Raw genomic sequence first — 26,770 nt, forward strand, 5'->3', positions numbered from 1 at the left:
TGATTACAAACTCTTGCTGAAGATCTTGAAGGGCAAAGTACTGAATCACCATGTTGGAGCTGTCCCAGTAACACTGATAGAAACCAAAAACACAGATTATTGTTGGCTTCCACCTTTGCACATGCTGCCAATATCCCACAGGCAACAGACTAATGACCTGCCGTCAGCCGTAATGATGGCGCATGTGTAGAGCATGTTTTTATAATTGCAGAAACATACTCATGCTTTGTCACACCCCTCAACGTCTGATACACACACAAAGCACCCATCGGCATCTGTAGGACACTGGCGTTCAAATCCCTACAATATAAACGTAAGTGTAAATGTTGCAATCCTGTACAGTCTATTGTGTGCCTTTTGTTGTTTTGTTTTGTTTTTGTTCTTTGAGTTTTTTATGTGTTTTGTTTTGTTTTGCTCTGTCTTGTTCTGTCATGTGTTTGTTAAAAGACAACGATAAAAATATATGTTAAAGAAAACGCACAAAGATACTGAGATATTTTTTTATTCCAGCACTTGCCTTAGTTGGACATAGCAAATAAGCAAACATCACTCAGCATGTTTTTTCAAACTGTTATTCACCACAGAAAACATTAATAGAAGTCTTTAAGTACATTAACAGCTTTTTTGGAATAAAAAATACATTCAAAGTGTTGATTTAATTTTTGGTAATAGCTTTCTCTTTGATAAAATAAAGCTATCAATATAATTTAGTTGATCCCTTAAGCTCTCTGAGATCAACTCCAAGGACTGAGGTATAATTGGATTATTGACATTGCTCAAAATGCAATAGAAAAAGTTTTTTTAGATCAGCAAAATAACAGTGCAACTGGATTATTGTGTTTACCATTTATTGAACTTGTCTGAAAGGCAAAGTCTTCCAGAAATCTACATCAAGCTTCTATTAAATATGAGCAATCTGTATCTGTCACAGTCATAACAATGTGATGACATGATCTTTACAATGTCCATATACTGATTCTCCCTCAATAGACTCTGGCCCTATATGTCCAACACCTTGCTCTTGCCATCCTTCAACGTCCAACATTTGGAGCGCAGTGAATACTTCCATGACGCATACTATATTTTTTTCATATAGATCCTGACAGGTACAGTATTTATGATCTCCATGCCGCTTTGTTCAGAAGAAACAGTCGTTCAAAAACGCAAAGACTCCCCGGAGGCAGCCACGCGAGGTGCATGCAGGGTTTTCCCGTTTCTAGATCAAAACTCGAGGCTCTCATTTGGACTCGGACACATTTTTGAAGCTCATGTACAACGTGCTGACCAGCGTCGCCTCTTCGCGGATTGAATCCTTGCCGGTGAGGTACCGCTGCCTCAGGAGTGTCACGAGCCTCTGGGGAAAGTGTCCGCTGAACAGAAGGTAAATGCAGGGATTTGCGCAGCTGTTCAGACTGGCCAGCAACATCAGGACGGTGAAAGTCACAGCTGGAATAACAAAGCGGCATGAATCCATGATCAACTTCTCTTTTATTTTTACGTTAATGTGCACTTTTAGGATAAATCTAGTGTAATCGATTTACGGATCAGGTCCATGAAAAGTTAGACCAAATCTAGTAGAGTCAAAATAATGAAATATAACCACATTAAACTGGGCACCACCAGCCAGAAATACTTGACTTACTTTCTTTAGGTGCATTCGTGTCCCAGGCGGACCAGAGCTGGACCGTGAAGAAGGGAGCCCAGCACACAATGTAAGCCAGCACGATGACCACCGTCATCTTCAGCGTCTTCACCCTGGCCTTGGACATGCCGGCCACACCGCTGGCTCTGAATGGCAGAGGGAGGCCCACTTTGCTCTGCTGTTGACTCTTTCGGTAGAGGTTGATCTGGATAGCTCGGCAAATGCGCACTTGACAAAATACGACTGTAATAACAGGTAAAATAAAAATAACTAGAGTGGTCCAGGTTATGTAAGTCTGTAGCCCCCACGGCTGGATGAATTTGGCCCAGCAGTCAAACACACCAGGTGCAACCTCGACCTGAGAGAAAATAAAAACCTGTGGCAAGCTGCCCAGCAGAGAAATCCCCCACGCCACACACACAGGGACGTTAAGCCTCGTGCATGTCCGCTGGAACTTCACCATCGGATTGCAGACAGCTTGGTATCTGTCAACTGTCAACACCACGATCATGTAAGTAGAGGAAAACATGCCGAGAACTTGAAGGTACTTCACCAGGCGGCACACCAGGTCTGGTCCAACAAATCTGTCTGTGATGTCCCAAATGAGCTGCGGGCACACTTGGAAGAAAGCGACCACCAGATCCGCGAGACACAGGTGGAAGACGAAGACCCGCATCCTGGACATCTGCTTGCGCTGTCTCCAAAGGACCAGCAGGAGGGAGGTGTTGAGGATGGCGGCGATGATGAAGATGACACTGAGGAGCGCAATCTCCAGCTTGGCCAAACTCTCGTCCCTCGCCACATTGTCTGAAAAGTTGCTGCCGTTCAGAGGACACATTGTGTTTGTGTCGTGAAAGAGTTCCGACTCGCCAGCAGAGACACGGGCTGGGAGGTGGAATAAAGGACAAACTGTGTTGAAACCCCTTAATTTGTCCAAAACTAAATGAATCGATACGCGTTTACTTGGTAATAACCTAATTTGTCACGTAATAACTGTCTATTTTAACACTTTTTATTCTGAAGAAATTGGTTCGTTTGTTAGAAATCACTTATTCAATTAAACAAGTACCATTTGTCAGCAAAACATGTAGCATGTATTTCTACCTACCTGTATATATTTGTTTTTCAAAAAGTCCCCGAGGTGATTTGATACTGTGGTCGAGCTCAGGTTGCAATCTCTCGGGGGGAGGGTGGTCTCCTGTGCCTTGTGCTTTATGAGAATGTAACTGGGTGGAGCTTAGATTCATTCAGTACTGTGATCAAATCAGTATAATTGCTCAAAAGGCTTCATGGGAATACAAATAAAGCCTGTTACTGTAATCAACATTGAATTAATATAATGGTGATATGACTATAAAAAATGTAATACATATACTTCGAGATGATTGTGTATCAGCAGCTCAAGTTCATTTTAGTAAGACATGTATTATTCCCTTAATTTTTGCCAAGGTTTCTTATTGAATATTTTTTAATTTATTAAGCATTATCAATGATTATGAAAAGTGCAGAGCAAGTATTCACTATGCAAAAATAACTCAATTGTCAGTGTTTATTATTACGCATTTCATAAGCCTAGAAGAAATAAAAATACGAAAATAAAGTTTAACCAACGTCAAGCGTTAAATCGTACTTGAGTACATTTGCCTGTAAATACATTATTATTAATATAAATGACACTGCTGTTATTGAGGCAGTGATACCGAATTCTTGCTGCAAATACCCTGCTCTATATTTGAAATGAGACCAAAAACAATCAACTTTAAGGAATGTGGTGATTTACCAATATTTTATTATATATTTACTTTCAGATTGTATTTACTTTTCTTGCTTCTCTCTGTGAATCGGTATTGCTCGTCTTTTGTGAGAGCGAAACGTCATCGTGTTTCTCGACCAATAACAACACAGAACAGTTTGACGTCAAGGGACTTAAAACCGGAAGTGAGAACGTAAACAAAGTAACTAGTTGAGGCTGAGAAGAAGTGACAGTGAACCATTCTCCCGCTGAGGTGTATTTGAAATAATTGCGCGTAACCCTTTTTGTAAATGATGTAAGGTAATCGGACGGATTGAGTGATACAATTATTATTAATTCCACGGTCTCCATGTCGATAACAGGCAACATTCATGGCTAACTACTCAACCGCTAGCTAGCGTTAGCTTAGCAGCTCATTGCCCTACGCTAATAATAAAGAGTAAGATACCAGCACCAATGCCTCAAGAAGGAGAGCGGTCTCTTCCGCTGGTTCGCTCCCTGAACAGTCACGTACCCATCAGTGCTGTGTTTCGTAACCTCAGTCCTCGTGTCGTACGACCACTATGGATAGATTACAGCGGGGAACCGCGGACGTACGTTGATTTACAGCCAGGAACGGGACGAGAAATGGCTACTTTTATCGGTAAGGCAGCTTCTATTACAAGCCAACGGTACTTGAGCGTTTGGTGTTGCTGCCTGTCTCAGGTTTGAGCGACGTTTACAGTGGTGGAATACGTACTAACATATTGTACTTAAGTACAAAAGTATTAGCATCGTAATAAAAAGTACCAAAAGTTCCCATCATGCAGAATGTCCCTTTTCAGAATCATGCACAATAACACGTCATCATTTATTTATTGATTAATGTTATATGTTGTATTACTTGTCAAATATATGTACAATAGTACACTATTTTCGTTATAACTGTCGTGAAGAAAATATGAATATTCAAAGAAAGTACAAGTATCTCGAAATAGTAATGTGTACAGCGCTTGAGTGAGTATGCTCAACACTGTTTACAATAGTGAAATGTCATCCAGGGGCAGCATGCTAATGACGTTTATAAAAAAAAAGGCGTTTCTTTAATACAGTACTTGTGGACATGAAAAAGTCTCTCACTCCTGCAACTCATGCTTTCATCCCAGGATACTGTGACAACTGTTATTTCACTGAGACATAGTCATGTTCTTACTCTGACACAGCTGTAAACCTCACTGCCAGTTATAATTCAATTGCATGTTGCAGACAAGAAAACTTAACACTTGAGTCACAAAGTTGGTCACTAAATAATGTCACTGTGGACAAACCAAAAAGTGTTACCTGGTGACATTGAGCTCTAAGATGGTTTGGTACAAGAGTTGCCAGTGTTATGGTACAGTGTCAGACTGGGCAGTGTAACACACACTAATTTTAAAATATGTTTAATGAATGGTTTTCCCAGGTCACCCCTGGATGTTCAGAGATGCAGATTCCGATGAGCCACTGAAGGTGAACGGCAAAGAACTGTTTCTTCCTAAACCAGCAGAGGGTAGAAATGCTGATATCACTTTACCAGGTAAGATTAGCCACTTTATTTCAAGTTTTAGCCATTATCATCACATGTAATTAATTACTACTTACAGACATACAACAAAGAATAGATATATTATATAATTTCACTGTATACTGCCTCTGAGCACACTTTAGCTTCATAGTAAATTCCAAAATAAATCGAATGTGTGTATTTTCCAAAGCTGTTGAACTGCTGTTGATTCAGCGCTGTGAACAAACAGTTTCTAAAAAAATAAAAACGTTTATAGGATATTATATTATATTTCACTATTACTACTTTTATTTTGACAGTTTAATTTGACTTAATGCTCATGGACATAGAAAAAACATTGTCATCCTTGCCACCAGGGATTAGGTTTCGCCAGGAGTGTAGCTACGGTTACGATTGATTTTACTTCTGCATCTTTGAATTTAATCCAATAAACAAACTATTGAAGCGCATGTTAGTGGCACAAACACACACACGGTTTAACGTAAGCAATAGACTGATGGCACACGTGAATGTTAGGCTGACATGAAGAGTATAAGATAGCAGAGTTGTTTTGATCGGCTCTCAGAGTTTTCTACCCAGCTGCTGGTTAGTAATTGGCTTTTATAACTAATGACTGTAAATTGAAATTGTATGGACCCAGTAGTAGAGGTGAAATGCTGCCCCTTATCCTTTAAAAAAAAAAGATTGTAAATGCAGCTGTAAAACAGAGCTATATTTACACTGATATAAATGGTAGTTTGCTGCAATTTAAAGGAAAAATGTTTTCTGCAAATCAAGTTCTCAACATTTGACAAAGACTTGTTTGTTCGGTTTACACAGTTTACAGCCTCAAGGATCGTGCTCTTCAGGTTATTCGGCGTCTGGTACGAGCAGAAGACTACAGGAGGTTGGAAATAGCTCAATGTCTCCACGAGGAGCTGGAAGATCAGCCCAGTATATTGAAAGATCTTCACCGCATGAACCAACGAGTAGAGCAGCATCTCCTGGAGAGGATCCAATGCCAGGAGGAATGAGGCATGAAACTGGATGGATAATGACCATGTATGGACAACACTTATATGCCACTCTATTTAGAATTCATGACGTTGTAAGATCAAATGTTCAAGTTACATTTTGGGTAAGTAGGCAGATGTTGCACAAACTTCCCTTGAGGTCGGACATTGGCTGCAAATGATGATCTGCTGCTTTTATATTCACACATTGGCTTTGTCAAATGCCTTCCTGCGCAAAAAAACAAACCTCTCTTATAGAAAGAAGAGATTGTATATAATGTGATTGCATTAGTACTCCTTCAAAAAATCCTATTTGATCATACACACAAGACACAGCTTTTTGTCATGCATACAGTGTTATAATTGATCTTCTGCCATAGATATCCCAATTCATAAAGGACAGATTGAAACTTATTAAAGATGCATGTAAATAATATTTGTATGGAGAATGCCTGAGATAACATAGCCAATTCATTGCACATCTCCCCTCAAGAACGTCTTTGTTATTCTGTTAAACTCAGAAGTTACACCAAGACTGAACTGTTCAGCAGTTACACAGTAAGAAAGCTGTGGCACTTTTAGTTTGGAAAAAAGATGGCCTGCTCTAGTAAATATGGACTTTTGTCAGAATATATCTGCCACCATAAATGGGCCGAGTATCTTCTAAAATGTTGTCCTGCAGTAGAAAAAAAAAAGATCTTGTCTTTACATTTTTAAGACTGGTCTGTGAAACACAGATGGAAGGCCTATAGTTTTGTTTTTGTCTACTTTGATTATTTTGTTCCTCTATCACCATGTTTTAAATACAGACATTGTTGCTATATCTCATATCTTATATCTGAGACCATCCTTGTTTATTTGTGTAATAAATAAATAAAAGATATCTTTCTTACTTGTTGAAAGCTGTGAAGACTTGATATTTTAGTTATTTGCTAAGTCTCTTAAGTATACAAGGTTATAAAACAAAAATCTTAAAATTGAGACTTAATTTCTCAGAGCATTTAGGGTGACTTGGGTAGATGTGAGCTGGTGAAGAACAATATTTGTAAGTCTCACGAAACCACTCACTTTGAGTACTTAATACAAAGAAAGTGTACATATACTTTGACAACAAACAATAAACAATTACTGTAGAGTTGCATGTGTCAAGTGCAAGTAAGTTATTGATGATTGATACTATGATTGATTTATATTATATAGAGTTTGGCATAAGCTGAATAACTGCACACAATAATTACAAACATTTCCAAGTCAAAATGTGAAGTTACACGCTGCTCTAATTTATCACAGCAGGGGTTACTGTTACCAAACGTGTTGCTAAGTGACAAAGTAACACAACCCTTCTTTGGTTGTGTGAGTCACACAGAGCTGGCTGCAGGAATATCAGCAACATGCAGGCCGGGGAAAATAGAAAAACATGGGATCCAAGTTGTTTTAGGGTAGAGAAGTAAGTACTTGTTTGTGTCCATCAGACGCGTACATGTTTTGTTTTGCAGCCGTGTTGTGCATGATGTCATTTTCTTGGACAGATAACTAGACAGTTAATAACATTCATGATCCTTTAATTTTATTGACCAGCATGACATTTTGGCCAAGGAGTCACCCAGTCAGGTTTCCACATGTCCAGACAGACCACTGGAGCAAAATGAAAACAATGGTAAGAACAATTAAAACAAACCCTTCTACTAACAAAATATATACAATGTAATTACACTGATGATACATAAAAAAAACAGACTTTGTATTGTTATGAAACTATGAACAGTTGTTCCCATCTACAGGTTCCAGCTTATGTTGCATCCATTCCAGCTGCCTTGTTGAAGAACAGAGGTTTGTGAAAATTATGCTATTTTACAGATAATACACAATTGGTAAGTGACTGGGTACAGTACAGGAAGGGAAGAGAGTTCTGTTCATTGAAAAATGTGTTTCTATATTGGCTTTCTTACATGCCCTATGAATCCCAAGAAGGTGATCTCCATACCCCCAACAGCAGCTTGTTACCGCCACTGCCACTGGATGAAACTGCAGTTAAAGGTCCCAAATCCTCCACGCTGCAAGCATACAGTAGGTTCCACATCGACAGTAGTCAAATATCTTTCTTTTGTATTATCTACTTCTTTACTGTTTCACTATTGTGTTCATTTTCTTTAGGTGTGCATCAAAACACACCAAAAAACATGGTCCATCTCAGGAATGAGTTCAATGACCGTGCCAGGAGGGGCTTCTGCTACTGGCTCATTGAAAAGAAGGGCTCAGCGTGTAAGCAATTAAAACATGTCACCTGTACAAGAATTGCTGTGACATTCACATGCCCATACACTACATCTTTTTCATTTCTGATCCTGCTGTTTGAACCTTCCACTGTGTGCTCAACCTTTCAAAGTCGAACACGAAGCTGAAATCTCCCGCTTGCTCTGTCTTTCATTGACTGACATGCATGGTGGTGAGCAGTGGTTCAGAGTAGTTTATTGTATTTGTCAATTGTCTGACACAGACCTCCTGGTGTGCTCACATTTGACTTTATGTTTGTATATTATACAGTGGCTTGAGTAAACAGAAATCTATTTCTTTATTTAATAAAAGGAATGTAAACATTTCTAAATGTCACAAGCAGCATTTCTAATAGAAACAACTGTGTCTTTGAGAATACCTTCTGTCACTTCACTATATGATTGGTTTCCACAGCTCAGAGGACTGATGCGTCTTCATTCCTTCCTTATAGGTAAAGGATACGGCTTCGGAGCCTATAAGACCTCGCTGGGATTACCAAAAGTCTAACAAAGTTTCACTGTCTAAGATTGTTGTAACCCTCTGTCAGAATGAATTAAACCCCTTCAAAATAAAATAATGATTACTCTCAGAGGGATTGATGAATATTTAATCCTCTATCACCTATATCAGTGTGTCCACAGCTGTAAGGACACTACTACTAGGGATTTGCATTTTAGTCCATAGCAATTGTATATCTAAAGTCATATTTTTGTATTTTGTAGATCACATACTAAGGACAAAAGACCAAATAAAATGTAAAACACACATTGGAGGTACATTTTAGCAGTTCCACATTTTTCTCTGTTATTAATAAGTAATAGGCCGCTCTGGCATTACTATTACTTTATCGTCTACAGAGTTAGCTCTGCCAATTTTAGTAACCTGATGGAACTAAACAGAAGTAAAAGAAACATTATCTGATATGTTAACAGTTTACAGTTTGCTCAGCTTTCTATTCATGTACCTTTCATGATGAGCTGGGTTTCAACTGGTGAAGAGGAGGCGAAGGGGCAGAAATGTCATTGGCCAGCGGGCCAATTGAGGTCCCGGGCCAGCGTGGTGGAAACATCATGATGTGTGCTGCCATGAATCAACATGGGATCCTGCACCGTCATGCCCACCTAGGGGCCTATAACACGCCCGTCTCCTCGTCTTCCTATATGGCCTGCAACAGCGGGTCGATCATGTTGTCATCTGGGACAATGTCAGTTTCCACCGGGCTGCTCAAGTGCGTCAGTGGTTCCAGGACCACCCACATTTTTCTGTTCTGTACCTTCCACCTTATTCACCATTCCTGAACCCTATTGAGGAATTATTTTCAGCTTGGAGGTGGAAGGTATACGAGCGGAACCCACAGGACCGGGTCCCAATGCTCCAGGCCACGGAGGAGGCTTGCGACGACGTGAGTGTCGAGGCCTGTCAGGGCTTCGTGCGTCTCTCAAGGCGATTCTTTCAACGCTGCTTGGACAGGGATAACATTGCCAGCAATGTGAATGACCAGACAGTAACCAGAGGCGTGATGCCTAATTACTGGAATTTCTGTGATATTCGGGGTTGAGCAGGTCGGTTTACAGTACTGTACTGTTGTCTCTGTACCAGAATAAACCTTTTTTTTGCTGCAAATTTGTGTGCTATTTTATGTTTGACTACGAAAAAGTAGGCTGAGACACTGAGACATTTTACAAAAGGAGAAATGGCTCATTCTCCAGAGTCATTGTCATTCATATGGTGTGTTTCATTTCAAACAATTTTGCCCTTCTGTGTGCCCTAAAAGCTTGGTAGTGTGCAGCAAATGCATAGTTGTGTGTACTCAATGAATGTATGCGTGTGTTTTGAACATACGGCTGTGTGTACCAAATCAAAACACGAGTTCCATTTTGTGAACAGTTAAGAGATTTGATGGCAAAGAGTCATCTTGCAAAGGCAGTGTCAAGTTTAGCCTTTTGTGTGAGGTTTTCAGTTTTCTGTGAGCAGTTTTGAGAAAGCAGTTATTGTTTTGAAAAACGTGTGTTAACAATTGTAAAAAAACTTCAAGGCAGGTTGTATTTCCTGAGCTGGCGCAGGAAGTACAGCCTCTGCTGGGTCTTCTTGCGGATGGTGTTGATCTTGGAGGCCCACTTCTGGTCCCGGTAGATTGTGGATTCCAGAAACCTAAAGGTCTCCAGAGGTGCAGTCGTTGGTGTAGAGGGAGAAGAGCAGTGGGTAGAGCACATATCTCTGAGTGGCTTCAGTGCTTATGGACCGGGTGCTGGATGTGATTTTTCCCAGCTTCACCTGCTGCGTCCTGTCTGTCAGAATGTTTGTTACCCACTGACAGGTGGGGACTGGTACGGTGAGCTGGGAGGTTTGTAAAGTGCCTGATGGTGTTAAATGCAGAGCTGAAGTCCACAAACAGAACCCTTGCGTATGTCCCTGGGGAGTCGAGGTGTTGCAGCTTATGGTGCAGTTCCATATTTATTGCATCATCCACCAACCTGTTTGCTCAGTAGGCAAACTGCAGGAGGTCCAGCAGAGATCCTGTGATGTCCTTCAGATGGGTCAACACCAGTCTCTCAAAGGATTTCATGACCACAGATGTCAGGGCGATGTGGGCTTATCAAACCTGCAATAGAACCAATTCAGGTCGTCGACCAGTCGATGACCACATTTCTTTATATTTTAAGTAAACTTATTCATGCTATTATTTCAATCTATTAATTGTATTATCATTTTTGGAATGAATACTATTCAAGTACAACTCAAATATATTTAGTAGAAAATAAGTTGTTCCAAAATAGCACACTTTAAGTATACTTATGATTAGTACGGCTTCAAATATACTAAAGTATACTCAAGTATGATAAGATTATATATATACTTAGTATATTTTTCCCGCTTGGGTAACCGGTATTTAAAACCTTTTTTTCTCCCTTTAGAGTTTAAAGGTATGCCAGGCACTTGGAAACAGCATCGTCTGTGCTGTATAAATACGCTTTGTAGTGTTTTGTGTTGTAATCTGGGCACCAAATTGCCAACTCAACGGTTTTCATGGCGTGATTGTGGGTCAGTAGTTAGCGTGCCTGTCTTTCGATCAGTGTGTCGGTGATTCGCGCCCTGGCTCCGCAAGTTCATGTCGATGCGGACCCCGAGTTGCTTTGTCTGATTTATGTAAGTCGCTTCAGCTAAATGTAACGTTATTTTCGCCCGTCTGTCAAATCTCGTTGGTAGATTTCATCTCGCAGAAAGCAGATTAGTCCGTCGGTCTCTCGTATCGTATAACCAAACGGTTCAAAACTAAACTGAACCACCGATTTAAACTACATTTTTTAATTGAATGTAATATTTAGCATACCAACAAAACATTGTCATATTTGTTTTAGTTCAGAAACGTTGCAAGCAGTAGATCGTGAGAGCTACCGAGAGCTGAATGGCTGCCTGAACCACCGCGGACCAAGTGACACGGCACTGTTTTGACTTGCTAGCAGTCCGTTTCTACCAAGCCGATCCTCAGATGGTAACTTAAGACCTCCTCAACATTACTTCGTTGAATAAATGTATGTCTGGGATAATCAAGTGTCAACTCATAACCCAAAAAACGGTGGCTTTTCGTAGCCAGAACATAAAGGCACTTTCTGAGTCGCAGGTTAAATCAACACGTGAACACAGTTGCTATTATGCTAGCTCGTTAGCGGTTAACGTCAGTTAGCTGTAGTGGGGTGTAACGTTAGCTGATTGTCTCATTTCTCTCCAGCAGCTCAGCAATGGCTGCTGGGTCGGCTTCTCTTCGAGGTCAAGGCAGACAGCTGCAAAAAATCCCCCAAACCCGATTGTAACTTTTAACCTGGTCGCCTATAATTAATTGAGACACTATTTGTGGTTAATGCAAGCTACAAAAATAGTGTCCATAATGTGCTGCAACATATTGTTTAGATTTCAGTAATTTTACAATTAGCAATTGTAAACCTTATATTTTATTTGGATCCGCATTATGTGTTGCTATTGCAGGGGTCCATTATCCCCATACTACCTGGCCCCAAGTTTGCTGTTTGATAATTTATTGAATAATATCGACCTCCCTCACCAAGCAAATTATAAGCCATATTTTGTACATCTAAAAACTAGATTTTAATGCAGGGTCTCAAGATCAGGTAATAAAGAAAGTGCAACCTCAAGGCCCTTATTATGTCACTGGAAATTGTGCTTCATTGACCTGCCCAGGTTCGTAGCCAAGCCCAGGGGCCTCTGCACCTTAAAGAAAGTCCACATCTGCCAGCATCTTAATATATGTATGTGTGTTCTCCTGTTTTAATGTTTGCTTGCATTATGTTCTAAATGGTCATACCATTTTGTTTATTACTTTTCTAACTATCAATTGGATTAGTCATCTCATGACATGGAGAGCAGCAAAAAGAAGTTGGCTTTAAAGTGGCTTCGAACTGCAATCACCTCACCCACAAATTTTCAGAAGAGAGATGCTGGATTAGGCACATCCTCATGCTGGAATAACTCGCCGATTCAAGATTCAAATACTTTGACGCCAAGTGGCTCTCCAGGACCTGATGGCCTTGGAGCATTGAGCCTAGACACTCCCAAGAGAAAAGCAGGAGTGCTCTGTGAAAGCGAGCCATCTTCAGGCAAAGTTAAACTGAGGAAGCTTTCCAGGAAAAATGTTGAACATTTCATAACTTCAGAGGTAAATCTTGACTGTAAATCTTGCTCTACCCATCTTTTCAACTGTACATCTAAAGTGTCCTATCAGAGCTAGAGTCTAAAATGTACTATTTCTTGCATTATATATTTAATTCTTGAAAATAAAAAACTGATGTATTTGTACATTTGCACCATAACTATTAGGAGAAACCGATGGACAACTCATCGAAGCAGCTGAATTTTACAGAGAGCCATGAAGTATCATCACCCCCACCTCACTCCTTCCTCATGAGAAAAAAAGAGAGGACACCCAAGGAGGGATCAAAGGCTATTTATAGGAAGGCAGTGATTGCAGCCACTGGCAGCACAGGAGCAAGAGGCAACACTTCTTGTATCCCCAGAATAATTGAGCCTTCACCAGTGAAGACCGAAGCAACCACTCAAGCAACACCTCACAAAACACACAGGGATATCGTGTGTTCTTCGATCAAAGCTGAGAACAGCTCTGAGGTCAGCGACGCTGTCCAGGAAGAACAGTGGTCCCTCATTCAGGTGTTTGAGGACACTGAAGCCCAAGATGACGACTCAAAGCTAAAAAGAGACGGAAGGGTAAGTTAATGGACATTTATACATCTATTTTTGTTGTTTTATTTGCGTGTATAACATTTCAAGTGTTTTAGTTGCACGCAATCTGTTACTTAATACATTTGTCGTTAATTGACCTAATCTTTAAATGTATTTTGTCTATCAAAAGCAAGCATAACATTTGTTCAATGTATGTTCTTAAGCTAACGGGAGGTGTCATTTTTGTCCCCGTATTTGTTTACGTTTTTCAGACTGTTGTGCTGAAAGGAGAGGATTCTCCCAAGAGAATTGTAGAAACAACCTCTCAAGTCCAATCCTCTGCTCCAGGTAATGGACCAGAAGCAAAGTGCTGTGACTGGTACCTCCCCGCCCGAGATAATATAGATGATTCTTCGTCTTGTTTCACGATTCACCAGAAAGGCCCTTTTGACAGCCAACAATGGAAACATCTTTCCGTGTATAGCCAGGAAGCTACAACTTCATCTTTAACCTTTTCATTCCCCAATGAAGCCACTGGAGTCATCCAGGAAGCTGCAGTGGACGAGGATTTGCCTTGCTCCCTGTCACAGAGGAATGTTTTTATCTCATCAATGCAGCCCCAACCAACAAAAATGGCCCCTTCACATGCATTCAGAGTTCAAACTGAGAATGTCTGCTCCTCCAACGCTATGGCCTATAGGGACCCCTTTGCGCTACCACTACACTCAAAAAAAGTATTGAACCCTCACTTGAAGTCAGCAACCACACGCAGGCAGTCAGATGTTGGTGCTTCACTGCATTACTCTCCATTCTCCTTTACTCATGGTGCAACTCCTAAAAGAAGATTATCACTTGGGGCAGAACCTATTCGGACCAGTTACCCCTCCCTGAAGAATCAGCTTGGTTTTATAGACACACACTGCCATATAGACATGTTGTATGGAAAACTTGGCTTCAGTGGGACGTTCCACAGCTTTCAACATCACTACAAAAGAAGCTTTCCTCCAGAGTTTCAAGGCTGCATAGCAAACTTCTGCAATCCGAGGGTCATGGTAAAGGAGGCCTTGTGGGAAGGGTTGCTGTCTGAAGAAAAGGTGTGGGGAGCATTTGGGTGCCACCCCCACTTTGCCAATGATTATACAAGGGTCCAGGAACGAGATATTCTGATGGCCATGCGGCACCCAAAAGCCGTGGCTTTTGGTGAGATAGGCCTGGACTACTCCCACAAAAACTCCACCAACCACTGCAAGCAGAAAGAGGTACACTCTTAAGTTTAATAGAACTTTATAGTCCAGTAAGTAACTGTTTATCTTAAACTAAATTGGTCTTTATTATTGGGTAAATGTCACAAATGTGTAGTGTGGAATGCAATGATTTTATTGTAAAATAATGAGTTGGCCGTTCCGTGTTTTGTTTTTTGCTGTGAAGGTGTTTGAGCGTCAGCTGCGTCTTGCCGTGGACATGCAGAAGCCACTAGTGATCCACTGCAGGGACGCAGATGATGACCTGCTGGAAATAATGAAGAAGTGTGTCCCGAGGGATTACAAAATTCACAGGTGTTTTGTTTATCTTTGTTTAATTGTTCCCATTTTACATGTCATTTTCAGAAATATTTCCTCACTGTCTTTTTGGTTGAGTTATCCTTAAGGTAATCATTAAATCTAACCCTGTGTTTATTATTATTTTATTTTTTTTAAAGCAATATCCATTAAATATAAATTATTTAGCAAAACAGTCACAGGAAAACCATATATTTGTGGTTGGCTCAGACTGAAGTCATCGAAAAGTTAATTTTGGTCATTTCTTTCAACTGATTTGTTTAATTTTGTCAAATCAACTCTCAATAACCAAGACTGTAATATTCAAGATTTAAACTTCAAGGACCCTCTAAGAGTAAACCATTATGAATTTAATCTGGAAATTTTCTCACTTATGTGTTTCCAGGCACTGTTTCACCAAGAGTTACCGAGTGATAGAGCCCTTCCTGTCGGAGTTCCCCAACTTGTATGTGGGTTTCACAGCCGTCATCACTTACTTCACGGCCACCGAGGCCAGAGATTCTGTTCGTCAGATCCCACTAAACCGCATTGTGTTGGAGACCGACGCACCATATTTCCTTCCAAGACAGGTACATTTAAATTGAGGCTTAGTGAAACCAAAACACTGTCTAATGTCATTAATGAATGCCAGGCCTTTGCCCAGCTAACTGAAAATGATTTCACATTTATCCGGGCTAAATGTGCATTACAATTACAGCTGAAGTCTCTTTGTTTACCAGGTTTAGCTGAAAATGACTGTAATGTTGATGTCACCTCATATAAGAACTAGTGCTGACAAGCAGAGTTAGCATCAGCTGTGTGCTCGGCCATCGAGTGGTATTTCAGACAAGATAGCTACGATGATAGCTCAGTTCACAGTGACAAATGGCTCATACCACTTCGGTCTTGTCAACGGAACCATCTGACAACTCTTTCAAAGTACACTTTTAATTTATTCGCGTCTTATCAATAATTTTGCCGTATCGCGCTCCCCATTCAGTTCAACCCGTAACGTTAGCCTAGCTTCCGAGCGCAAACGGCGTGCCTATTGTTTTGTTCTGTTTTAAATACCAGCACCCAAAATTAATTGATTGTAAATATTTGAGAGGTGGCTTTTTGTAATATTACAGTGCGTGCAGCATAAATTCCTGAGGTCACGGCTTTAACCTTGAGGTCAGAGTGGTTTAACAAGTGGTTTAATAATCACAGATAAAGTCACTAACTCCACATCGCTGGATGCCTGAATAAACTGAATTTAAAGCTGTAAGACAATTCAGGTAAATTTGTTTTTATAAATTGAAGTACTTTATTTTAAGAATCAGTTAAATACAACTGATATGAAGGTTGTCTACACAATGTCAAGAATAGACAACGAAATTGTACAATGTTTATTTATTACTACAAAATATCAACTTAGTTCTAAAACTATTGGTCGGGCCACCTGTATTATACTGTCGACAGCACTGGTACAATTGGAAGTAACGGGAGTACATTTTGACAACATACAGTACACGTGATAAGTGTCTCTCTCTTTACAGGTGAGGAAAGATGTCTGTCGGTTTTCACACCCAGGAATGGGGATCCACACACTGCAGGAGCTGAGCCTTCTGAAGGGAGAAGACATGGGCGTGGTCCTCTCCACCGTGAGAAACAACACCGCTGAACTCTACAGCGTATGATCAGAGATGGTTGATGGAAACTCGACATGATCAAAGGCAGCTGGAGCTGGTTACTTCCACAAAGATGTTATGTGGCTTTGTGTTATAGATGTGTTTAGATCAGTACAATATTATATTTCTTGATTTTCATCTGACATTATATTTCATTGTTCATCTGATCTCATATTTGCTGTGTTGGCATCTGTTTGTTCAGCTGCTGTGTAGTTTAGTTTGGTTCGGTTCATTGGAGACGTATTAACGCCGTTAATCCTGCTTTTTAAAAATTCTACATCTATGGTTTGTTGAATTGCTCATACGTTCTGATTGAAGAGCACATGGAGGTGAAAAATGGAACACGAGTAGAGAGTCTGTCATACGGCAATGCAAAATTGTGTTGTTTGCTGTGAGCAAAGCTGATTCTTCAATGAAGAAAGGAAGTGGCTGTGAGGACAGTCCATTACCTTGTTTTGATACCACTATATTTGTCACACACATTTGGCTTGAGTGCTTTTTTATTTTCAGAATGATTAGCCTGCCCTAGCTGTGTTTAGAGTGCCGACCGAAGACAAACTCAATGTTAGATGAATAAATGTGTTTCTTTCAAATCAAGTTTTACAAGAAAGATGTGTTAAAATACAAATATTCCCCTTTTTGCCACGTTCTTGAGTTTTTGAGCCTCTTCAAAATGTAGGCCAGAGCGCATTATTTTCATGGTTGTGAATGTGTGTTTATGAAAAGCTACAGGTGAGCACGAGCATCAGAGCAGTATGTACCGTTTGACACGGTTCTTCTGATTGGAACAGGACGTTTTCCAACCTTTTTCTGGCAGTTGGTCGTTTATTCTCCCCTTTGGTAAATTTTCTTTGCAATTGTAACTCTACCCACAAAAGCCAAGATCGTATATGCAAAATGGTCAATAAATGAACTCCATGAGTTTGTGGGTTAAATTACAATGCCGTACAAAACAATTATCATCTGGCAATAATAAAATGTCTTGTAATAATTGTGTGCAAGTAACAGTTTTTGTGTCTCTGCAATTGTAACACGACTACATTCAAACCTGTTTATACGGTTGTCAGGGTTGAGACACCAAACACTCAGAATGCTGTCAAAGTAGCACTTAAATGCAGACTGAACTGAACATTTTCTTAGGTTAGGAACCTGAAAATGTTGATTATTGTGCACTGTCCCTTTTTGAATGAATAAAAGGAATGTATAACTCCATTCTTACACAAAGGTGCAGTTCATTTCATAGGAAAATTAATGGTTCTTACTGATTTTGTTCCAAATACAAGCATAATGGATAAGTATATTACAACATTGACGCCTCAAATTGAGTTCATTTTAAATATACATCCTTGTGTCTCGCCACTCCATAATTTCTTCCTTTCACCCAAAATCTTGACCTTGATTTTTTGCTTTATTTTGGTTAAAGATTGAAAGAGGCAAACGATGAGTTAATGCTTTATTATTGCAGGCACATGTGGGTCTCGGGAGAGGAAAAAGAATAATAGACATTGTGTGCTTTATTGCTGAATAACATCAATCACTACACAGGATATGAAACATGTGGGCAGTTTTGAAAATTATGATGACCTTAATTTGGCTACAATTTTACACATTTGAGTTGCAAATCAATATCATACTTAAAAACATTAGTTTGACCGGATAAACGGTCTTGTTTTTTAGTTTGTAATGACAGTCATCAGAAGATTCATAACTTATTTAGCCTCAGTCTGAATAACCCTGTTTTAAGAGCATTTAGCTGATGAATATATCATATTTTGAAAGAGGAGACCCATATGTTCACAGGATAATTTCTTAATGATTACTAATTAAAGTGGAAATTAGAAGGCATTGAGACAGAACATTTTAAAGTCTTGTCCATGATCTTCAACGTTGTGATGGTTTCTCTGAAACATGTTAAAAAATAACATTTAAAAATGGTACGTTTTTTTATGTATTGGCTAAATTAGAATGTATAAAACACAAAAATTATGCAAACCTGCTGCAGCCTCTGAGCTTCCCAGCAGACGCTGAATGATCTCCTGCAGCGCGACACCGTACTGCTCGAAGTCCTCCTCTCTCACAGTGAAGCCAACGTCAAAGGGGGCACTTATCTACTCAGAGGAGAGGAAGACCGTGCAGTTAGAGGGAATTTGGGATGATTTGACATCGACATGAGTGTGATTTCCACTCACTGTGATGTAGTTGTCCTCAGCGGGCTGACTCGGCTCCTCTTTGACTTGGCGGCCGACTCTCGGAGACTTCCCCTTGTTCTGTGGTTCACAACAGAATAGAGGTCTTGAGTAAAGTCAATGCAGGTCTAGCTATGATTTTACTCTCAATGCAGCCCTTAGATCATCTCATGTGATGCATCAAATGTCCTCCTTTTACTCCATCTGGCCAATATTCTGCATCTTGTGTTGTACTTTATCTGAGCAGCAGAAAATATCATTCAATTTTTATAATTTCATAAAGAGTTAAAGAATGAATCCATGTGCGTTGAATGGCTGTAGGAGAGAAAGCATCTTACCTGAGGTTTCTGTAAAGGGCTGAGGTAGCTGGAGCCTGCGCTAGTGGACTTGCACCACAACGTCAGAGAGCACAACAGAAAGACAAGCAAGCAGGTGTTTCTTTTCACAAACATGATGGAATTAAAATCTCTGTTCGGTCTAAAGTATGATGAAATATTCTCCAGTGAAAATAAAGAGTTGAAAAGATTGATCTGGTAATCTGATATTAAAAGCGACCAGTTCTCTTCCCTTCAGAATGACCTGTTCTTTGTTGTGGCTTCATAGCAATATATACCTTTCAACCTCTTTTGTTTTGGTTCACAAATGCATTCAATACAACAGTAAAGTGCAATCATATCTTGGTAGCCTTGGACTATTCAAATGTTTAAATTGATAACGGAGTGAACATTTCTCTGTTGTAACCTAATAGCAAGCCTCCTGATCAGCTTATCTATTCAATGTACTGATGGAGACAATGGTATCACTGTCATAGAGATACTGGTAACTGGGACTGCATGTCTACAGGGACATGTCAATGGAGCTAATATGCAGAACAAGTGCAATACACATGGAAATGATTATAAAATAAGGTTTACTTAGGGAAATAAATCTGCTTCATATCAACACAGTTAGATATTAAGCTTAATATTGAACAGGCACACTGCTCAACAGTTAAGAACTATTCTCTAATGTGTCTTTAGTGCATCAAACTGAGGAATTTGGCAAACTCTGAAAACTTGTCATTCTACCAATTTGTAAAAGATATGCAATATGAGTGTCAGTTATTCTATCTTGAAGACAAAAACCTCCCATAGTTAAGACAGTATAATGCAAAGGTAGCTAATACAATTAAAATAAAGGCATGAGTGTAAATCGTTAACTACTGCACTCTGAAGGGTGTGATCAAATTGTTTTGCGGTAGAAAAGAGCCATTAGAAGAAGATCTGATCATGAATATTGTGACACTGATTACTTTTTTGTTTTTTTACTGATATTTGTTTTTACTATTTTTTTAATAGACTAACTGTTTAGCATAACTGTCTCTTATGTTTGTTATTTGTGCATATGAAAATATCTTGAATCTTATTATTACTACTTAGTATGATAGCTTCATGCGAGGCATTAATAGGTTTATGCTACAGAAGAGACAAAGTGTTGTACTTTTCTAAATTCTGTGGAGATGATCTTAACATAACTTCATGCTGGGAGCTGCACTTCTGCTGGATATCATTAATACATCAGCTGAGAGGGATTGCATCTCACACCACACACATAATGAGAGTTGTGGAAGACACATGGTATAGTATTATTTTCTGCCTTAGACTAATTTAGATGTAATATTGTGTCAGGTATGTCTTGTCCTATAAATATCTTTTTAAAAGCGAATATACTTTATACTTACTTTTTAATGACCCTTTTTCTCCTGGGAAGAAAACTAAAACCTAATCATCGGTTTCAGTTTTCTTCCCAGGAGGAATATTATCATAAAAAAGTGTAACTGTGGACTTGTTACCTTTTCACTTCCACAGAATCTGTCTTTTCTTCGTTATAGGCAAAGCTGAGATCGGTCAAAAGACACTTTTCAAGACAACGCTGCACACAGACGGAAATAAATGAAACCCAGTCAGGTCATGAAGACATTTTTGGGAATCGAGAGACAGAAAAGGGCATCAGGGCATCAGGTATCATCGATGGATCTTGTGTTTACATCAAACCGCCTCTAGTTGGCGGTAAATCAACAGTTTACTAGCAAGAAAAGAAAACCAACGAAGAAGTCAGGCGCAGCTACCGCAGCAGAAGCCTGAACGATATGATGTAGAAAGAAGTAAACATGGATAAAAAGAAGAAACCATTCGCTGTGACTGCTTCATCGGTGAGTTGCTTTGAGAAGCATCATTACAACCGTCGTATTGATCTCTGTGTGACTGTGTGACATTACATAATGCTAATAACAGCTAACGTTAGCTAAATGACAACATGCTAGCATAAAGTTATACTTAGCGTTAAGTTAGCTAGAAAACAAACATGTGTACCCTGTATTTCAGTGATGTATTGTTTCTTACAGCTGGTGGACCTGAAAGCTGAACTGTACAGAAAGCAGGAACAATTCAAACAGGATAAACTTGGGCATGACAATTCTGGTGCTGGATTCACATCAAAATCTAAAGTCAAGGTACACAACGTGTTATTTTGGGACGTGTTTTTACGCGTTTGTATAGAAACATATTAACTAACCAGTTGTCATGTCTTCATTGCCCTGTTTAGAAACCTACTGTCTGGACTAAACAAAACGCTGGTGTTTCTGCAAGAGCTGAGAAAGATGCAGAGCAGCTGGCTGAGGAGCAGACCACCCTTGACACATCCAAGTGATTTCAACACATTATACAGTAGAATAGATCATGTCGTTATTCACTGGAAAGCACAACCTCTGACTCCTCTTTTATCTTCTGATAACAGACGCAAGTTGGAGGAGAAGGCCAAACTCTATGAGCAAATGACCAAAGGAGATTTTCCAGGTTGGTGCAATATCAAGTGTATCTCTCTGATACATAGTTGTACAACAAAATGTATTGACTTTGTGCTCATTTTGTCTCGTAATGGATCAGATGAAGAGACGGAGGGACTCTTCCTGGTTGATTTCACCCAGAAGATTATTGACAAAAAGAGGGAAATACTTGCACAGAAGGAAATAGAAAGAGATGATGAGGAAAACTTAGCTTCTGTCCCTCCTCCTCAAAACCCAGAAGAGGAATGGTAATGTCTGATTCAATTGATTACAAGGGTTTGATTTAGAAAATACAAAGTTTAGTCAGTATGTTATTTCAAAGTAGATAAAATTAACTATATAACCTCAAAAACACCTATTGTTATTACAACAGTTCTAATAAACAATGTGAACTATTGGTTAACTGTTCTCCTTCTGCGTTGGTTCTCTGTAGGGTGGATTATGTGGATGCTTTGGGCAGATCTCGAAGATGCATGAAAAAAGATCTGCCAGGTTTTAAGAGAATGGACCAAGACTTTCAAGGGAAAGGGTAAATATTCTACAAGTGAAAACTCTTTAAAGGCTCAGGTCATGGTGTCTTAATGTTGGTGTCATACTGGGAACTGCAACTCTTTTGGATATTATTATTCCATGTAGAAAAGCTTCAGCTGATAAGACCTTACTCTCTGAGGACATGCGTCGAGAGCTGCAGAGGCAGGAGTGGGAGAGGGAGGAAGAGGAGGCTATGCAGAGGCCTGTAGGACCGCTCCACTACGAGGATATCAGGGGACAAGGTTACGATTAAATCGGTTCTAAAACGCTTGTGCACACATTTGAAACATAGTTTTTTGATTTGTTTGCTTTTGCTCTGTAAATCATTTTGTGTGTCTATTCCTCTCAGAGGCTCGAGATCTCGGTGTAGGTTACTTTTCGTTTGCTCAGGATGAAGAGCAGCGCAGAAAGCAGAGAGAAACTCTGGACATGCTGAGAGACCAGGTGAGCTTTCGATCTATGGAGTGATGGAAACACAGAAATATGTGTCTTTTGTGTGTGTCTTTTAAAGGTTCCCTTTATAACCAAACACACACTTACATCTACAATATACTAGACAGACAGAAATATCTTGTCTTTGTTGTTTACTGAGTTGTGCACACATATAGTGTGTGTGTGTAATATATCACTATATATATATATATATATATATATATATATATATATATATATATATATATATATATATATATATAAATATATAAATAATATATTTGATGAATAAAATCCAATAAGAGTTCAAACAAATGAATAATGTCCCTGTCAGTTTTTGCTCAGTCCTTGTTTCTTTTCTACATTTGTCCTGTCATTCAGACAACAGATCAGCGCACCAAGAGGGAACAACTGAAGGACAAGAGGCAGGCCATCCTGCGTGCCCGATTGACCAAAGTGAGGCAGAGGAAGATGAAGAAGGCCAAGCTGGATGGCACTGGGGATGAGCAGGGAGAGGAGGAGAATGAAGGTTAGAATCCACAACAACCTAAGATCAAATGCAGCCAGGGCCTTTAGTCTGTATCAAGTAATTGGCACCATTTGCATATAAAGTCTGTTTGCATTTTGCAGTTCAATGATCACACATAATAGGTAAATGAGGGATTGTTTTGAATTATTTGTCCCAGAAGGGGAAGACAAAGAAGGACCCTCGCCTCTTCCAGAGGACTCTCCAGAAGTAAGCACAGTGAAAAAGGTGGTAGTGGAGATCCAGGAAAGGAAGGACACCAAACCAGGAGTTCCTCATGTCCGAGAATGGGACAGAGGCAAAGGTAATCCTTATTATTTAAAGGTCTATATTTAACATAAAAAAATGAATCTCCTTACATCATGACATGAAGTGAATGTCAAGCAAAAGTACGTCCAGGAGGCATCCGGATTAGATGCCCGAGCATCTAATCCGGAGGCGTCCAGGAGGCATCCGGATTAGATGCCCGAGCATCTAATCCGGATGCCTCCTGGACGCCTCCCATTAGAGGTTTTCCAGGCACGTCCAACTGGGAAGAGGCCCCGGGGAAGACCCAGGACACGCTGGAGGGATTATATCTCCCGGCTGGCCTGGGAACGTCTCGGGGTCCCCCAGAACGAGCTGGAAAATGTTGCGGGTGAGAGGGAAGCCTGCTGGGTGTGCTGCCACCGCGACCCGACCCCGGATAAGCGGCGGAAAATGGATGGATGGATGCATTGTTGTTGCAGTAAATGCAGATGCTTCCTCTCCACTATCTTCAAATTACCATCCAATTAATCTGCATTGGCATGTCAAGTTATTTGTTAAAAAGTTAGAACCACAGATTCAAATTGCCTTTGGCCCTTTTTATGTTCCTTTCTTACGAAGCTGTGTTTAGATATCAGTAATTCAAACTAAATTATGCATAATTGTAAGTGCAAGTGTTGAAGTTTTTCAAGATTAAAGTAAAGCTCTTTCTGTGCGTTGTCACATACTTTACTTCTTTAACTTTTTCTTTCAGAGTTTATGTTTACTGAATGGACAAATCGCCGTCGTGAAGAGCGAGAGTCAGATTTTGCACCTCCCTCTGCATACTTTTCTGAGGGGAAGAGAGAACGACCTGGGAAGTTTAAACCTGTGGAAAATAAATCCAAGACGTCTTTTAAGTGGACCAAGGTTCCAGAAGGAGTCTCTGAGAGCAAGATGGAAGAACCACAATCTCAGCCTAAAACAGTTCCTTTACCTCCTCTACCTCCTTCACCTTCTCCACCTCCATCACCTCAACAAAATATTTCACCTCCATCAAAACCACAGACTTCATCGCAGACAGCACCTTCAGATCACACAGCAGATTTAGCTCCTGCATCTGCTCCTCCTAATCCAGAGTCTTCCTCTACTCCATTTTATCCTCCTTTTCCTTCCCCTCAGTTTGCTGGACCACATCACCAGCCTCATTTGTTTCCCCAACAATACCCAAACTACTATCCACCCCAGTATCCACCCCAGTATCCACCCCAGTATCCACCCCAGTATCCACCCCAATATCAACCCCAGTATCCACCTCAGTATCCACCCCAATATCCACCCCAATATCCACCCCAATATCCACCCCAATATCAACCCCAATATCAACCCCAGTATCCACCCCAGTATCCGCCTCAGCAGCAGAGCCTGCCCAAGTCTCAGCCTGAGGAGACCGTGCAGCCCGTTGACCTCAGCCAGGCCCGACAGCCGACAGAGAGCCTGGACGACATGCTGTCCTTCTACAGGAACACCTGATCTTTAAAATGTCACATTCAACGTGTAGTCGTTTCATACTGAGACTGTAAACACTGCTGTTTCTGTTTGTTTTCTTTGTAATAGGAAATCACAGAAACAACAGCACACAACTTCTCACCTTGGAGTTTTAGAATTTAATAAATATCAGGAATTGAACTGGACATTGTTTAGACTTTTCTTTCATTCTTTTTTTGTCCTTGTGAAAAACTTGTTAATTTTCATAGTCTTGAACATATAAAGCCTCCACCTAAAAAGATATTTGTGTAATGGCCTGATAGAGACCATGTTTGGACATTGAGTTGCAGTATGAAGAGCTATCCACCAGGTGGACCTGCACGCCTACCTTGTGAGAAAATATTCTGTGATCGATCTGAACTGTTAATTAACATGTTAACATCATTATTGTGCTGCAATTTTTTCAGCTGGTTATTTAACCCATACATGTTTAATTATTACGTTGTAACTCCCTCAAGATGACATCTTCAAATGTCTTAAATTGTCCCTTTAACAATCCATAATCCAAAGATATTCAGTGTATTCTTACACAAGAAAAAGAAAAGCAGCAAATTATTACAACTGAGAAAGACGTTTTTGTTTAAGAACAGTTTTCTAAGAACAGTTGTCAAATCGTTTTGAGCTATGTACGAGTGTTTGAATTACATTTGTCTTTGTTGTCTCTTATATCTCAAACGCTGCCAAGTCAGCGCGGCTGGAAAAAGGCATTGGCGAAGTGGTGAGTTAGTGCGTTTTGTTTCAGAAATGTCCTTTTCTGTGCAAAAGGGTTTTACTGTTCATCTGAAGTGAAATCCATAAGTAACCCTAACTAAACCGCTTCATTGCTGCTCCCTAATGACCGGACTTATCCTGGGTTTCTGCATCACGTCCTCCAACAGACTTGCGTCAAGTCCAGTCCCTGTGTGAACATGAGCTGGTGAGTCGCAAATTAACAATGTCAGCTCCTAAGTCCAGGGAAGATAATTTTAATTCACTTTGAGTCATTTCAGCTCCTCACATGCGCCCCACAGTGTTTGCAGAGTGGCATCCAAATAATGGATGAGGGAAAATGAATGCTCAAGAGGAACACATTTATCATCAGTTCCAAGCCACAAACTCAAAGCCAAGGTCTTCTGTGATGATCGATTACCCTGTGACCGGTGAGTACCTTTTTAAAAGAGCACCGTGTGATGTCCAGACGGAATATATTGCAGTAGAAGATGAGAGAATAACTTAACGGTCTTGGACTTTTACCAATGTAATCAAAGAAATTATACTGACAAAACAGTCGCCTCTTACCAGCAGAACATCTGAATCCTGTGCCGAGGAGAATCAAATGCATCAATAAAGTAAATTCAGACACAAAGACTTTGATTACACCTCCTTTCTACCAGTGGATTACGTTAGTTCACAAGTGTTGAAATGTGACACCGTCAATTGTCTGACATCGACCTCCTGGTGCACAGGATCCATGTGGGACCTAAAACACAAAACAACGAGAGAGGAACTATTGAGAGGAGTTGATAGTTGTATTTTACTAATACTAGCAATTAGTAAGAGCTGTACCTACAACTTGACCACAGATCAAAGACCACATAACCCATTATCTTATAAATGAGTTATTTGACATGATTTCTGCATCACTTGGTACCTTCCACTCTTCTGCAGGGGAATTGGTAGTTTGTGGGTCTCCTGTCATGGTTCTGTTCCTGTTGTGGTGGATCTTTGACCCCACTGTGACCTTAAACACTGGGTGTATTTCCCCATTTGTTCCTACAGCCTCAAGTTAGACCAGTCCAACCGGAGTGGGAAATACATGCTCGGACAGCTTCAGCACTGTCCTGGTGTGTGTGTGTGCGTGTGCGTGTGTGGTCTTCCATCACACACACACACGACAGTAGACAACAGTGTGTG

General features: G+C 40.1%; 5 protein-coding genes across 8 annotated transcripts; 3 read left to right on the forward strand and 2 right to left on the reverse strand.

Annotated features, from left to right (window-relative positions):
- Positions 1-1,237: 1,237 nt before the first annotated feature.
- Positions 1,238-2,480, reverse strand: LOC137796252 (arg8-vasotocin receptor-like). Its single transcript, XM_068594073.1, has 2 exons — positions 1,643-2,480; positions 1,238-1,446 (listed from the first exon to the last, which is right to left on the reverse strand). The coding sequence occupies exons 1-2, from the start codon at positions 2,478-2,480 to the stop codon at positions 1,238-1,240; spliced, it is 1,047 nt and encodes a 348-aa protein (XP_068450174.1).
- Positions 2,481-3,582: 1,102 nt separating this feature from the next.
- vhl (von Hippel-Lindau tumor suppressor) lies at positions 3,583-6,796 on the forward strand. The gene is made up of 3 exons (XM_068594496.1): positions 3,583-4,038; positions 4,837-4,950; positions 5,758-6,796. The coding sequence occupies exons 1-3, from the start codon at positions 3,852-3,854 to the stop codon at positions 5,949-5,951; spliced, it is 495 nt and encodes a 164-aa protein (XP_068450597.1). The 5' UTR covers positions 3,583-3,851; the 3' UTR covers positions 5,952-6,796.
- Positions 6,797-11,207: 4,411 nt separating this feature from the next.
- tatdn2 (TatD DNase domain containing 2) lies at positions 11,208-17,772 on the forward strand. Of its 4 annotated transcripts, XM_068594420.1 has the most exons (8): positions 11,208-11,246; positions 11,564-11,697; positions 12,565-12,876; positions 13,038-13,442; positions 13,670-14,656; positions 14,826-14,953; positions 15,342-15,525; positions 16,474-17,772. In XM_068594420.1, exons 2-8 carry the CDS (start codon positions 11,695-11,697, stop codon positions 16,612-16,614), a joined length of 2,160 nt encoding a protein of 719 aa, XP_068450521.1. In that variant the 5' UTR covers positions 11,208-11,246; positions 11,564-11,694; the 3' UTR covers positions 16,615-17,772. The 4 variants fall into 4 exon arrangements, with proteins under 4 accessions (XP_068450521.1, XP_068450523.1, XP_068450520.1 ...); XM_068594422.1 differs by lacking the exon at positions 11,208-11,246 and having other exon boundaries at positions 11,282-11,737; positions 12,649-12,876; XM_068594419.1 differs by lacking the exon at positions 11,208-11,246 and having other exon boundaries at positions 11,282-11,697.
- Positions 17,773-18,486: 714 nt separating this feature from the next.
- On the reverse strand, positions 18,487-19,243 carry ghrl (ghrelin/obestatin prepropeptide). The gene is made up of 4 exons (XM_068593699.1): positions 19,130-19,243; positions 18,795-18,872; positions 18,599-18,713; positions 18,487-18,506 (listed from the first exon to the last, which is right to left on the reverse strand). Exons 1-4 carry the CDS (start codon positions 19,241-19,243, stop codon positions 18,487-18,489), a joined length of 327 nt encoding a protein of 108 aa, XP_068449800.1.
- Positions 19,244-20,879: 1,636 nt separating this feature from the next.
- ccdc174 (coiled-coil domain containing 174) lies at positions 20,880-25,023 on the forward strand. Its single transcript, XM_068594343.1, has 11 exons — positions 20,880-20,982; positions 21,175-21,282; positions 21,375-21,475; positions 21,567-21,625; positions 21,716-21,863; positions 22,049-22,144; positions 22,252-22,388; positions 22,496-22,590; positions 22,960-23,107; positions 23,265-23,408; positions 24,105-25,023. Exons 1-11 carry the CDS (start codon positions 20,941-20,943, stop codon positions 24,860-24,862), a joined length of 1,836 nt encoding a protein of 611 aa, XP_068450444.1. The 5' UTR covers positions 20,880-20,940; the 3' UTR covers positions 24,863-25,023.
- Positions 25,024-26,770: the final 1,747 nt, after the last annotated feature.

The sequence above is a fragment of the Clinocottus analis genome, unplaced genomic scaffold (assembly GCF_023055335.1).
Source record: "Clinocottus analis isolate CAN_PGR_092001 unplaced genomic scaffold, fCliAna1.0.p SCAF_3, whole genome shotgun sequence".
Lineage (NCBI taxonomy): Eukaryota > Metazoa > Chordata > Actinopteri > Perciformes > Cottidae > Clinocottus > Clinocottus analis.

What these genes read in the sequence shown, in the direction of transcription:
- LOC137796252 (XM_068594073.1), bottom strand. Translation starts at nt 2,480, where the DNA reads ATGTGTCCTCTGAACGGCAGCAACTTTTCAGACAATGTGGCGAGGGAC. An exon ending in CACGAATGCACCTAAAGAAA is followed by an intron (nt 1,447 to 1,642) that starts GTAAGTCAAGTA and finishes TTGTTATTCCAG; the next exon opens with CTGTGACTTTCACCGTCCTG.
- vhl (XM_068594496.1), top strand. Translation starts at nt 3,852, where the DNA reads ATGCCTCAAGAAGGAGAGCGGTCTCTTCCGCTGGTTCGCTCCCTGAAC. An exon ending in AGAAATGGCTACTTTTATCG is followed by an intron (nt 4,039 to 4,836) that starts GTAAGGCAGCTT and finishes TGGTTTTCCCAG; the next exon opens with GTCACCCCTGGATGTTCAGA. An exon ending in TGCTGATATCACTTTACCAG is followed by an intron (nt 4,951 to 5,757) that starts GTAAGATTAGCC and finishes CGGTTTACACAG; the next exon opens with TTTACAGCCTCAAGGATCGT.
- tatdn2 (XM_068594420.1), top strand. An exon ending in AGCTAAAAAGAGACGGAAGG is followed by an intron (nt 13,443 to 13,669) that starts GTAAGTTAATGG and finishes TACGTTTTTCAG; the next exon opens with ACTGTTGTGCTGAAAGGAGA. An exon ending in AGGGATTACAAAATTCACAG is followed by an intron (nt 14,954 to 15,341) that starts GTGTTTTGTTTA and finishes ATGTGTTTCCAG; the next exon opens with GCACTGTTTCACCAAGAGTT.
- ghrl (XM_068593699.1), bottom strand. Translation starts at nt 19,243, where the DNA reads ATGTTTGTGAAAAGAAACACCTGCTTGCTTGTCTTTCTGTTGTGCTCT. An exon ending in CTGAGGACAACTACATCACA is followed by an intron (nt 18,714 to 18,794) that starts GTGAGTGGAAAT and finishes TCCTCTGAGTAG; the next exon opens with ATAAGTGCCCCCTTTGACGT. An exon ending in AAGCTCAGAGGCTGCAGCAG is followed by an intron (nt 18,507 to 18,598) that starts GTTTGCATAATT and finishes AACATGTTTCAG; the next exon opens with AGAAACCATCACAACGTTGA.
- ccdc174 (XM_068594343.1), top strand. Translation starts at nt 20,941, where the DNA reads ATGGATAAAAAGAAGAAACCATTCGCTGTGACTGCTTCATCG. An exon ending in CAAGACTTTCAAGGGAAAGG is followed by an intron (nt 22,145 to 22,251) that starts GTAAATATTCTA and finishes TATTCCATGTAG; the next exon opens with AAAAGCTTCAGCTGATAAGA. An exon ending in CGAGGATATCAGGGGACAAG is followed by an intron (nt 22,389 to 22,495) that starts GTTACGATTAAA and finishes TATTCCTCTCAG; the next exon opens with AGGCTCGAGATCTCGGTGTA.